This window comes from Leptonychotes weddellii, chromosome 5 (assembly GCF_054177405.1).
Source record: "Leptonychotes weddellii isolate Sample4059 chromosome 5, ASM5417740v2, whole genome shotgun sequence".
NCBI classification, from domain to species: domain Eukaryota; kingdom Metazoa; phylum Chordata; class Mammalia; order Carnivora; family Phocidae; genus Leptonychotes; species Leptonychotes weddellii.
This window is the reverse complement of record NC_138373.1, coordinates 15056193-15067103: the sequence shown is the minus strand read 5'-3', so window position 1 is coordinate 15067103 and position 10911 is coordinate 15056193. Positions and strand designations below refer to the sequence as shown.

At 53.5% G+C, this 10911-nt stretch overlaps 1 protein-coding gene and 1 long non-coding RNA gene across 5 annotated transcripts in view; one reads left to right on the top strand and one right to left on the bottom strand.

Annotated features, from left to right (window-relative positions):
- The window catches only part of LOC145721540 (uncharacterized), a 14842-nt gene extending 9599 nt beyond the window's left edge, over positions 1 to 5243 (bottom strand). The window contains exon 1 of the long non-coding RNA XR_014145271.1: positions 4179 to 5243. This is a non-coding gene — a long non-coding RNA (uncharacterized LOC145721540). The remainder of the gene's footprint in view (positions 1 to 4178) is intronic.
- Positions 5244 to 5393: 150 nt separating this feature from the next.
- PRR14 (proline rich 14) lies at positions 5394 to 10656 on the top strand. 4 transcript variants are annotated; one of them, XM_081819717.1, is made up of 12 exons: positions 5394 to 5651; positions 6436 to 6507; positions 6632 to 6800; positions 7411 to 7532; positions 7605 to 7794; positions 8026 to 8069; positions 8255 to 8364; positions 8673 to 9261; positions 9602 to 9671; positions 9752 to 9843; positions 10122 to 10193; positions 10344 to 10656. In XM_081819717.1, exons 2-12 carry the CDS (start codon positions 6485 to 6487, stop codon positions 10561 to 10563), a joined length of 1701 nt encoding a protein of 566 aa, XP_081675843.1. In that variant the 5' UTR covers positions 5394 to 5651; positions 6436 to 6484; the 3' UTR covers positions 10564 to 10656. The 4 variants fall into 4 exon arrangements, with proteins under 4 accessions (XP_081675843.1, XP_030889021.1, XP_030889022.1 ...); XM_031033161.2 differs by having other exon boundaries at positions 10284 to 10656; XM_031033162.2 differs by lacking the exon at positions 6436 to 6507 and having other exon boundaries at positions 10284 to 10656.
- The last annotated feature ends 255 nt before the right edge of the window (positions 10657 to 10911 follow it).

The following is a 10911-nucleotide window of genomic DNA, read 5'->3' as shown; positions in this document are numbered from 1 at the left end:
ATGTGTTACTTCTCCATTCATTTCATCGTAGTAAAAGGAGCATTCAAAATATTCTAAAAGGCAAGCAGTAGTTCTGATAGGCTGCCGACCAAATTGTTTGCAGCCTCCTGAGTTTGCCCTCTAGCCCTTTGCACAATTGAGGTAATCCAGGGAAAGTCTCCCTTCCTGACCCCCTTTCCTTCAATTCTCAGATGATTCATCACTTTCTCAGAGAAGTCTCCTTCTCCAGCTCTGCTTCTGTGCTCTTTCAGGAACCTGTACACAAGTTGAGTTCAGCATTTATCTCACTATGCTCTGTGTCTATTTACTTGTCTCTCTCTGTCTCGTTCACCATGGTAGCGTTTGTGTCTGGTATGTGCTTGGGATTCAACAAATGTGTTGAGCAAATAAATGGACACCTAGCCCATATTTAGAGCCTTCTCCACCAGCCAGGGCCCTTGCTGTCCCCCATCTAGGCCTCTTTCTCTGAAGGAAAGATCATGGAGATGTGAATCTGTGTGTGTGTGTGTGTGTGTGTGTGTGACGGACCTCCCTGCCCCAACATTGTCACTCTAGCCCTGAGTATCACTGTCCCTCGGCCTTCCAAGCCTGCAACACCAAGCACAGTCATTTCCAGAAACCTCTACCTACACTTGTTTCCTGAGTGCTGTCTAAAGCTGACCTTCATCTGAAACCAGAGAATGCCAGGGATTGCCTTTAGACAACATGGCGGCTGTCCAGCTCAACTTCCTCCATTCCAGCTGAGCCAGCTGTTCTCACAGGCACCATCTGTGCTCATTTTCTTCCTTTCTTTCCTTCTTTTTTCTCAAGTGTGAAAGGAGCATTCAAAATGCCTTTATGGAATATGTCTGCAATGCAAACTTTAAGCCTCTCTTGAAAACGGCCTACTCTCTCAAGTATCTGCATGTAATTACAGTAGGGACTCTCAGATCTTCTGTTTTATTTAATGCTATAACACTAGTATTTTTGTTGGTGACAGCGTAAGTCTATGTCCAATCAGGAGAGGGAAAGTACACAGTAATTTGAACAAGTTTATTCTACAAAATTATTGGGGCAGGGGCACCTGGGTGGCTCAGTCGGTGAAGCGTCTGCCTTCTGCTCAGGTCATGATCCCAGGGTCCTGGGATCCAGCCCCATGTTGGGCTCCCTGCTCAGTGGGGAGTCTGCTTTCTGCCCCTCCCCCCCCACTCATGCTCTGTCTTGTTCTTTATCTCAAATAAATAAATAAAATCTTAAAAAAACCCAGAAGAATTACTGGGGCACCTGGCTGGCTCAGTCAGTGGAGCATGCAGCTCTTGATCTCAGGGTTGTGGGTTCAAGCCCCACACTGGGTGGGGAGATTGCTTAAAAATAAAATCTTAAAAAAAAAAAAAAAAGAATTATCAACTATAACAGGGTAGAGAAATGAGGGAATGGAATGTGTCTTAGTTTCCCAGGGCTGCCCTAACAAGTTACGCTAACCAGGTGGCTTAAGACAACACAAATCTATTCTCTCATAGTTCCGGAGACTGGAAATCCAAAATCAAGGCAACGACAGGACCACACTCCCTCTGAGATCCCAGGTAATAACCTTCCTTGCCTCTTCCTAGCTTCTGGCGATTGTTAGCAATCTCAGGCATTCCTTGGCTTGGAGACGCATCACTCCAGTCTCTGCCTCTGTCGCCACATGGCATCTTCCTGTGTCTCTGTGCATGCCTTCACATGGCATTCTCCTTCCTATCTGTGTCCAAATTTCCTTCTTCATACAAGGACACCGGTCATTGGATCAGCACCCACCCTAATCCAATATGACCTCACTTATATCCTCAAAGATTCTTTTTCCAAATAAGGTCACAGTTACAGGAACTGGGGGTTAGGATTTGAACATATATTTGAGGTGGGGGAACACCATTCTGCCCCCTACAGATAATAGGAAGTAAAGATTCTAAAGAATGCGGGAATAGCAGATGTAAGAAATCACTACCCCAGCTGGGGATATAGCACTCAAGGAATAGCCTCTACCTGGGCCTCCCTGGGGTGAGATCCAGAACTTTTTGGAGAGAGCACAGAAGTTGCTGGGGTGCCACCTCTGGTGGAACTTGCTGGAAATCAGGGAAACTTGCTGGGATGCCAGGGAAAACTGTTCACAGGAAGGTGTCTCAGAGACATTCCAGCAGAGAACCGTCCAAGGAATATACCGGGGGGAGCTGCTGGCCACTGGGCCCGCCAGGAGCCTGGCACTGGAGAAGCTGCCTGCATTTCAGAACCTGGGAGCAGGGGAACCCACCTGTACCCCAGGAGCCTGCCAATAGGGCTCACTGGAACCAGGAAGCAAACCCCTTTTTTTCTGCAATGGCTCCCCAGCTGTCTTGCCAGTTGGCAAAGAAAATATATTTAAAGGGCTCAGATCCCTTTTCACAGAGGAGGCAAGAAGAATGAATTTGGAGCTGAAAGGTAATAAATTGGCAACTGGTATAGCGACATTCTATTGTTTCAGATATTAATGGACATCTCCCTTCACCCTTCTTGATTTTCTCTCTACTTTCCTCAACCTTCTCCCCATCTCACCATAAGCCCTATCACTTTATCATTCAGTTCGTCTAAACTTGACACCTTCCTATCATCTCTCCCTCAAAAAAAGAAAGAAAGAAAAGAAAGAAAGAACGAAAAAGAAAAAGGAGACAAATAGAGTACCAGTGGCAGGTGGCTCTCTAACTGGGCAAGCGGAGTTAGACCAGAGGCAGGACCAGCTTTCTCAGACCAATATAAATTCTGGCAACTCATAGTAGCTGACCAGAGTGGAAAGCCCCCAGAGGTGGGTCTTGAAAGCTCCTCACCTGGGGAATTAAATTGATCAGGAATTGCTGACACCTGGCTGGGACAAGCCCTTTAAGGGGAAAGAGAGCTGAAGCTGCGGGAAGTAGCAGTCAATGCCAATTTTGTATACAGGGACATAAACTCCAACTTCCTGGGGGTAAGCACCTGTCTATCCCCAGGCACAGCATGTAGGAGGTGTTGAAATCTTGTTAAATGGTTGATGCCAACCAGACCAGCAACCCAAACTCAAAGCTTCCTGTCATTTTTCAGGGGCGGTTCTTAGCAAAGGAGCTCTAGCTGACCATCACACCCCTCCCAATACCCTGCAAGCCACAACCCAACCCAACCTGCCCTACCCTGGCTGATCCGGAGCTCAGCCTAGAAGCTTCTGCAGACAAAGGTACTGAGCAGAGCTGGCTCGAGGGCCAGAAAGGATAGTGTACTCTGAGAGAAAGAAGAGATAGTTTTATCACCTGCATTTTGCGTGTAACCTGAGACTTAATTTATCAGGCACATTCAGATGTGACTTCTCATTTGATCTTGATCTTTCAAGTCGATTTTGAGATAGGCATGACAGCGTTTATTGTTCCCATTTTACAAGTGAGGCCACTGAGGCCCGGAACAGTTAAGCAGAAGTGAGGCCCAGAGTCTAAAGGGGCCCAGAGTTTCCGGAGAATGAAACATCCATGTGTCAATCTCCAGCCACATCACCTGCCCCACTGAAAGCTATGTGGGGCCTCTTGCCACTGGATCAGCACACACTGGCCATGCCCTAGAGCATGTACACAGGTGGTGGGTAAGGTAAGAGTTGTTGAAATGGTAGTCACAAAGAAGGCAGAGGTGAGACCGTGAGGCTCTTAGGCTCACCATTAGTGGCCTGGGCGTAGGGCCAAGACACCCCAGTCTACATTAGACTTCAATTGGATGAACTCCAGTGCCCCAACTTAGGGTCTTAGGGCTGCGCCCTCCCTACCAGATTCTCAGGCCCAGGCCCTTTCCTTAGGCTACTTCCTTTGTCCTTCGTGTTGACTTCTTCAGGATACCCAAAGAATCAAAACTCTCATCAGGCATGCTCTGCCCTTGAAAGCTTTTCTTGCCCTGGGGCTTAGGAAGCACCTGTTTAAGAGAAAAGTGAGAGGCGCCTGGGTGGCTCAGTCGGTTAAGCGGCTGCCTTCGGCTCAGGTCATGATCCTGGGGTCCTGGGATCGAGCCCCACGTCCAGCTCCCTGCTCAGCGGAGAGCCTGCTTCTCCCTCTCCCTCTGCCTCCCACTCTGCCTACTTGTGCTCTCTCTCTATCTCTCTGTCAAATAAATAAATAAAATCTTTAAAAAAAAAAAAAAAGAAAGAAAAGTGAGAGCCTGCAGAGGGGCTCTCAACTCACCAAGGTTGAGAAGGTTCTCCAAGAACTCACAGCTGGAAGCATCACCATACCCCTAAGGAACATCTTCAGGCACCATACAGCCAGCCGGGATCCAGGGGAGAGAACACCTCTAGCTGGAAGAGTTGCTGCCTACCCTCATCAGAAGTCTCATCATGGATTTCCAGAGGTCCCTGCAGGCCTTGTGTTACAAAGAGTTGGCTGTAGTCCTGGGAGAGCTATCTGGATAAGTCCTTGCTTGCAGAGCTGGGGAGGAGTCTTCACTTTCCACACCAGCTCTTACGGATTTTGCTCTTTCCATATCATCCTCTCTGTGTCATTACTTTTACCACTAAGTCCCAGAAGAGAGAATTCTGCTGGGCTGGGTACTGTGCACCTTCATCTCAGACCCAGGATTCTAGGCTTCAGGCTTTCTTGTTCCACCAAGAAAATAAGTACAGGTTTGGACCAGAGAATTCTGGGGAAGGAGAACTAGTGGAAGCGCAGGCTCTGGTTTGGCGGTGGGGGCGCCTTCACAGTGCAAGAAGTTCGTGCATGCCCACTTCCTCCCCACCAGTAGCCCAGCTCCAGTTTAAACGTTTCATGATACAGCCTCTCTAGCAGCGGGATTCCACCCCGATCCCTTAATACTAAAGTCTACTACTATTACTACTACTACTATTACTAAGGACTGTTTCCCTTGAAACAGGGCTCGTGGGAGCCCGGAACTCAGGAAAGCTGCCGACCACCACCGAGCAATTCAAGGTGGTTTACTGGTGCCCTGCAATGACGCCCCTATACTGAGCCCTCGGCGCGGGCCGCACAAACCCCCGCAACTCCAGGAAGAAAGTCAACGCCCCCAGCCTCCTCCCAGTTTTGGCTCAGCCCAGGCTCTCCGGGACGTCGCGCAAACACTGGGGCCGGAGGTGGCACTATCCCTAGTCTCCGGCTCCTAGTCCCGCCCCAAAATCTTCTCAGCGACCTGGGGACCCGCTTGAGGATTCCCGGAGGGTACCGGAACCGCCCTCAGTGAGGCCTCTCTAGGAAATTGGGAATTTCACAAGTCGTTAGTATTCAGTTCAGTTTATTGGCCTAAGAACTAAAGAACCGGAAGATGCCCTTAAAAAATGTGGCGGCACTCCATTCACTACAGCTGCCTTAGCAGCTCAAGAAACTTGGCCTAGTGTTCAGCCACTGACTGACTGGCCTTCACAAAATGACACCATCCGGTCCACTTCGGTTCATCGGGTACAGATCTACCTGCCCTCAACTATAATGGCGGCGCTGCCCAATTTGGCTTCTTGCCCCTAGGGAAGATGGCTGCCAGGTGGCTTCACTTAGTTTCTCACCACCCCGGAAGACCCGGACCGGCGATTGGGCGGTGCCCGAGGGCTCGGAGAAGAAGGCCCTCGGCGGTTGGGCAGTGCTGGCTAAGGCTAGTTTTAAAGGAGCCGGAGGTGGGAGCCGTAGAAGACCCGGGATCCGCGGGAGGCGGCGGTGAGCGGCGCGCGGGGGAGGGCACCGAGCGGCTGGAGAGAGGGCGGGAGGAGGGAGGGAAGGAAACATTTGAACCATCTGGTCCCGGGCTGGGGAGAGCGCGGGGCGGGGAGCCGGGGAGGGGGGAAGGAGGGGGTCTGTGGGCGGGACCTCCCGGGATTGGAGTGAAGGGGGTATCTGCTTGACAGTGGATCCCCGGGGATCCGGACTGAGTTCGTGATGCTCAAGCTCGGGCCGCCCCTGTCTGAGTGGAGCTTTGCGGAGCCCAAACTCACAGGGAGAGGAGGATCCTCGCGGCGTCTCATTGGAGGAACCGCGCTGTAGGATTCTTTCCGCAGGGATCTAGTCTAGGGGATCTGGTGTGGCGGGGAGGGGGGACCGTCGGTGTGTGGGAGTATTGCTTCGGAGTTCTTGGCCACTCGCTGGCAGTGGATGAGGATTACAGAGGGATCCGGCGGAAAGTGAGCCTCCCAGGACCGGGATCCCAGCCGATCCCGGGAGATCTCAGGGCGCATTCTGCAGGGACAAAGGCCCCAGAAGCTCACTGGGGCCTCTGCAAGCCAGGTTCTCCCGTCAAGTGCCAGTCAGGGCGCGGGTGATCCACTGATCTCGGGCGACTCCAGCGGGAAGACATCTGCTCCGGGCGGCCAGCCGGGGGCGCCCTTTCACGCCCCAGGGCTTCGGCCCGTGGGCTACCGGGAGCCGCGGGCGGACCATGAAGGGCGGAGCCCCAGGGGAGGGGCTGGCCCTCACTCCCCGCTCCCCCGCTCCCCCCCCATCCCAGGCTGCAGCCTGGGATCCCCCAGGGACTCCCCGGAGCCGCCGCTTCCCCCATGGACTTGCCCGGGGACTCCAGGTGAGAGCGCACCCCGCCCGCCTGTCTTGAGCACGGGAAACGGGGAGCCTAGCGGCCGTACCGGGGAAACCACAGAGCCAACGACAGGCTCAGGCGACCGTCCTCTGCTTCTCTCATCCTCCAGTCCACCTGGCCGGCCACGTCTGTGCCGCCAGCCTCTGGCTCGAGCATTATGGGGAGCCAGGAGCCCCAAACGGCCGAGACTGCAGTCTCTAGCGACCCCTTCACCTTTGGAAAAGGCCTCTCGGCGGGTTTTGGCTGTGGTGCTGGAAGATGTTATGGCTGCCCACATGGTGAGCCCCCTGAACTGAGAGGCCCCCTTCTCCCTCAGGCCCCCTCTTCAGTACCAAAGTCAGACCAGATCACTAGTGAGGATAATTGAGATCCAAATACCTCATTCTCACACCCATTGCTAGGCAGCCTCCCTAATGCTAGAGTCCTACTTGGCTCTCACTTAATCCAATCTAGATTTGGGCAGGGTCTCTAGTGCCCATTCCCCACCATCAACCCTATTGGGCTGGAACCACATCTCTACAACTCTTAAGTATGAGAAACCCTTGCTTTCTTCCCAAGCCAACGTCTAGGCAATTCTTGGGAAGCAGGCTGAGGTCTTTGGCTCCATTGCACAGGTTAGAAAAGCAGGCCCCAAATAGGGCAGTGACTCACCCAAGGTCACTCCTTTTCATTTCTCCAAACAGCCTGGCTGAGATTACTGCTGCTCAGGATGCTGTAATATCTGGCCCTGGAACTGATTCAGTCCAACGCACTTCTTTGGGTTCTTAAGTGAATTCTAGCCATAATCTCTGTCACTTTTGTGGCATACAGCACTGTTAGGCTCAGGGAGGCCCTGTCCAGTCTGACCTCATTTCATCACCTTGTTCTTGACACTTCCTCCTCAATTAGGTTCCCCTGGTGCCCCAAGAAGAGACCAACACCCCACGGCACCGCAGCAACCAACGGGATTCTGTCTGCAGCCAGCCACCTGCCTTGCCTCCCCAACAGGCCACGTGGTCCTCACAGACCAGGTGAGCATGGCGGGATGGAGGGTAAACCAGGGGCATACCAGAGCCCCATTGATCTTCCTGTTTCCTCTCTAGGCCTCCCGACCCACTGCGCTTATGCCGAGAGCCCTTGAGCCGCATCCACCGGCCCTCTTCTACCCTGAGGCGGCAATCAAGGACAACCCCTGGCCCAGAGGAGGGCCCTTCACAAAAGGTGGACTGGACCCCCCAGCCCACTCTGGTGGTGATGCTAGAAGACATTGCCAGCCCAAGACCCCCAGCTGAGGTATGAGAATTTGGGGGTAAGGATGTCAGGGGTTCAGCTGGGATGAGTTTTGCTCAGAGCAAGGAGAACAGCATTTTAGATGGAACATGCTGAGGAAAGACCTATATGAAAAAATCTTTGGTGTGAACCCTGGCAGGCTTCTGGACACTTGAGAGGGTCAGAATGTGGGGAGCTAGGGAGGCCGTAGGGGGCTTCCCTGCCTCCCCCAGAACATCCTTTGTTTACATCCAGGGCTTTGCTGATGAGACTCCCAACTTCCTCATCCCAGCAAGAAGGTAAGAGGGCTGGGGAAGGGATTACCGAAATGTCCAGGCAGCTAGAGCTAAGGGCATCAAGAATTTACTTGTCCAGTCCTTCCTTGTAGCACCTTCTGAAGCCTTAAGGGACAGGGGAGGTGCTGGCTCAGGTGGGATCTGAACCTGGGAGCTCCCTCAGCCTTTACTTTGCCCCTTTACCCCAGAGCTGAGCCCATGACGATTGTTCACCAGTCAATGCCTCCGTCCGGGGACCTGGATCCCCCGTTCCAGCCATCTGCCCTGCCTGAAGACCCTCCAGAGACCCCATCACCAGGTAAGGACTCAGAGGGATGAGATTTAGGGCTCTGGAAAATCCTGGCTGAGCTTAAAAGGGGCAGGGGCAAGGCAGGGGCAGGGGGTGAGGCTTATTTCCCTCCCTGAGGGCAGTTTGGTGTGTGAAGTTGGGGTATAGACTTCAGAGGCCTGACGTTCAACTCCTAAATTTAGGGCTCAGTATTTAAGGTGTGGGCTTCTACCTCTGTGGGCAAAGCTTAGTGTTAGGGGGAGGGGCTGAAGCTACTGAAGTAGGGCTTAGGCACTTGCAGCCGAGGAATGCCCACCTGAGCCTCTCCTTTTCCTCAGCCCGGGATCCTGTACTGGAGCCCCCATCGATCCCACCGCCGTCCAGCCTTTTACGCCCCCGCCTCAGTCCCTGGGGCTTGGCCCCCCTCTTCCGTTCCGTCCGCTCCAAGCTGGAGAGCTTTGCTGATATCTTCCTCACACCCAACAAAGCCCCACGGCCCCCACCCCCATCACCCCCCATGAAGTTGGAGTTGAAGATTGCCATTTCAGAGGCCGAGCAGTCCGGGGCTACTGAGGACACTGCATCTGTCAGTCCCCGGCCTCCTATCCGCCAGTGGCGGGCCCAGGACCACAATCCCCCCGCACCTCTCTCTAAGCCCTCTCTGGGCCGAAGCCACTCCTGCCCTGATCTGGGGCCCCCTGGCCCAGATACCTGCAGCTGGCCCCCTGCTCCACACCAGCCAAGCCGGTCACGGCCCCGGCGGCACACTGTGGGTGGTGGAGAGATGGCCCGAGCCCCACCACCCCCTCGGCCCTGTCTCCGGAAAGAGGTCTTCCCTCTTGGAGGAGTGGGAGGCTCTCCTCCCCTTGTCACATCTTGCTCGTCCACCGCATCTTCCTCCTCCTTCTCTGAACCTGCAGAACCCAGGTAGTGCTCTCGATAAACCCTTTTTTTTTTAAAAAGATTTTATTAATTTATTTGAGAGAGAGAGAGCGAGCGAGCACGTGCACAATGGGGGGGGGAGGGAGAGGCAGGCTCCCCGCCGAGCAGGGAGCCCGACGTGGGGCTCAGTCCCAGGACCCCGAGATCATGACCTGAGCAGAAGTAAGACACTTAACTGACTGAGCCACCCAGGCGCCCCTCGATAAACCCTTCTTAAAGCCCTGGCACAGTCTGGGCTCAGCCTCCTTTCCTGTTTTCCAGTGGGCAGGAGATGGGGATATTGCTATAAATGTTATTTGTCCCTGAACCTAGACCTTCTCTGCAGGTTGGGTTCAACCAAAGGGAAGGAGCCAAGGGCCTCAGAGGACCAGGTGCTTTCAGACCCTGAGACCAAGGTAGGAGTACAGATGTGGGGAGGAGATAGGTGGGAGCCTGAGGCCATGCTGCACCCTTATCCTCTGCCCTATTTTTGCAGACCATGGGAAAGGTTTCTCGATTCAGAATACGCAGGACACCAGCCCGTCCTCAGCTCAACCTTACACCAATGGGGCTGCCTCGACCAATCAGGTGAGTGGCTGAGTGTACACGGAGCTGCCTTGGCCAAACAGGTTGTAGGCTCAGATCCCCTGAAGTGTGGCTTTGTCTCCTCTCAGGGAACACAATCCAGCTTGGAGGAGTCAATCTGGTCTGGACATGGTTTGCATTTAGAACCGTCTGTCTGCCTTAGGCAGCACTCCTGGCCGTAGCGTGTCCCAGAAACTGAAATATAGACCAGGCCTTGCTTATCCTTTTTCCAGGGTACAGTGGCCCTAGGTTTTTCAATGGCCTCTGCTCTTTGCTCCCAGGTTGAACAAGAAGGAGTTCAGCTTAGAAGAAATTTATACCAACAAGAATTATCAGTCACCTACAACCAGGAGGTGAGAAACTTTGAAGGCTTGGGGGTGATAGAGGGAAGGCTGGAACCAGGGGCCATGCTGGTAACCAGCACCCCTCCCTGCCTGGTCCAGGACCTTTGAGACCATCTTTGAGGAACCCCGGGAGCGCAACGGGACTTTGATTTTCACCAGCTCAAAGAAGCTTCGGCGGGCTGTAGAATTTCGGGACAGCAGCCTTCCTCGATCCCGGCGGCCCTCTCGTGGGGTCCGGGCTGCAGCTGGCAGGACCTTTACCCCCAGCCTGGCCCCCAGCCCAGATGTGGAACCTCTGCTGCAGCAGCGGCTGGAGGAGCTGGATGCCTTACTCCTGGAAGAGGAGGAAGTGGATAGGGAGCGGCCCCATCGGACCTAGGAGCTCCATCTGTTTGTTCATCCGTCCTGAAGCATCTGGGGCAGTTATATATTTTTCTCTATATTTCTAGTAAAGTTTTCGATATGTTTCTGATCCATTTGTATGTCTCTAGCTGAGTTTGAGATTGATTGATGGTACTGCCTGATGTTCTACTTTGGCCCCCAAAGACTGGGAAATGGGGGAGGTGCCAGGGAAGACAATGAGGGTTGGATACAGGAAGAAGTGGGGGAATGGTCATCGGAGCTACTTCCTTGATTTGAGAATTTTCCTGTGTGGAGGGATACTTCGGAACCTGCTCCAGAAGATATTGTGACCCTGGACCCTGCTCAGGGTTCTCTAAATTCACTT

Bases quoted from the DNA above. Each gene is read 5' to 3' on its own strand.
- PRR14 (XM_031033161.2), top strand. From the start codon at position 6,485: ATGGACTTGCCCGGGGACTCCAG. The intron at 8,365-8,672 runs GTAAGGACTCAG...CCTTTTCCTCAG, and splicing joins TCCAGAGACCCCATCACCAG to CCCGGGATCCTGTACTGGAG. The intron at 10,194-10,283 runs GTGAGAAACTTT...TGCCTGGTCCAG, and splicing joins CAGTCACCTACAACCAGGAG to GACCTTTGAGACCATCTTTG.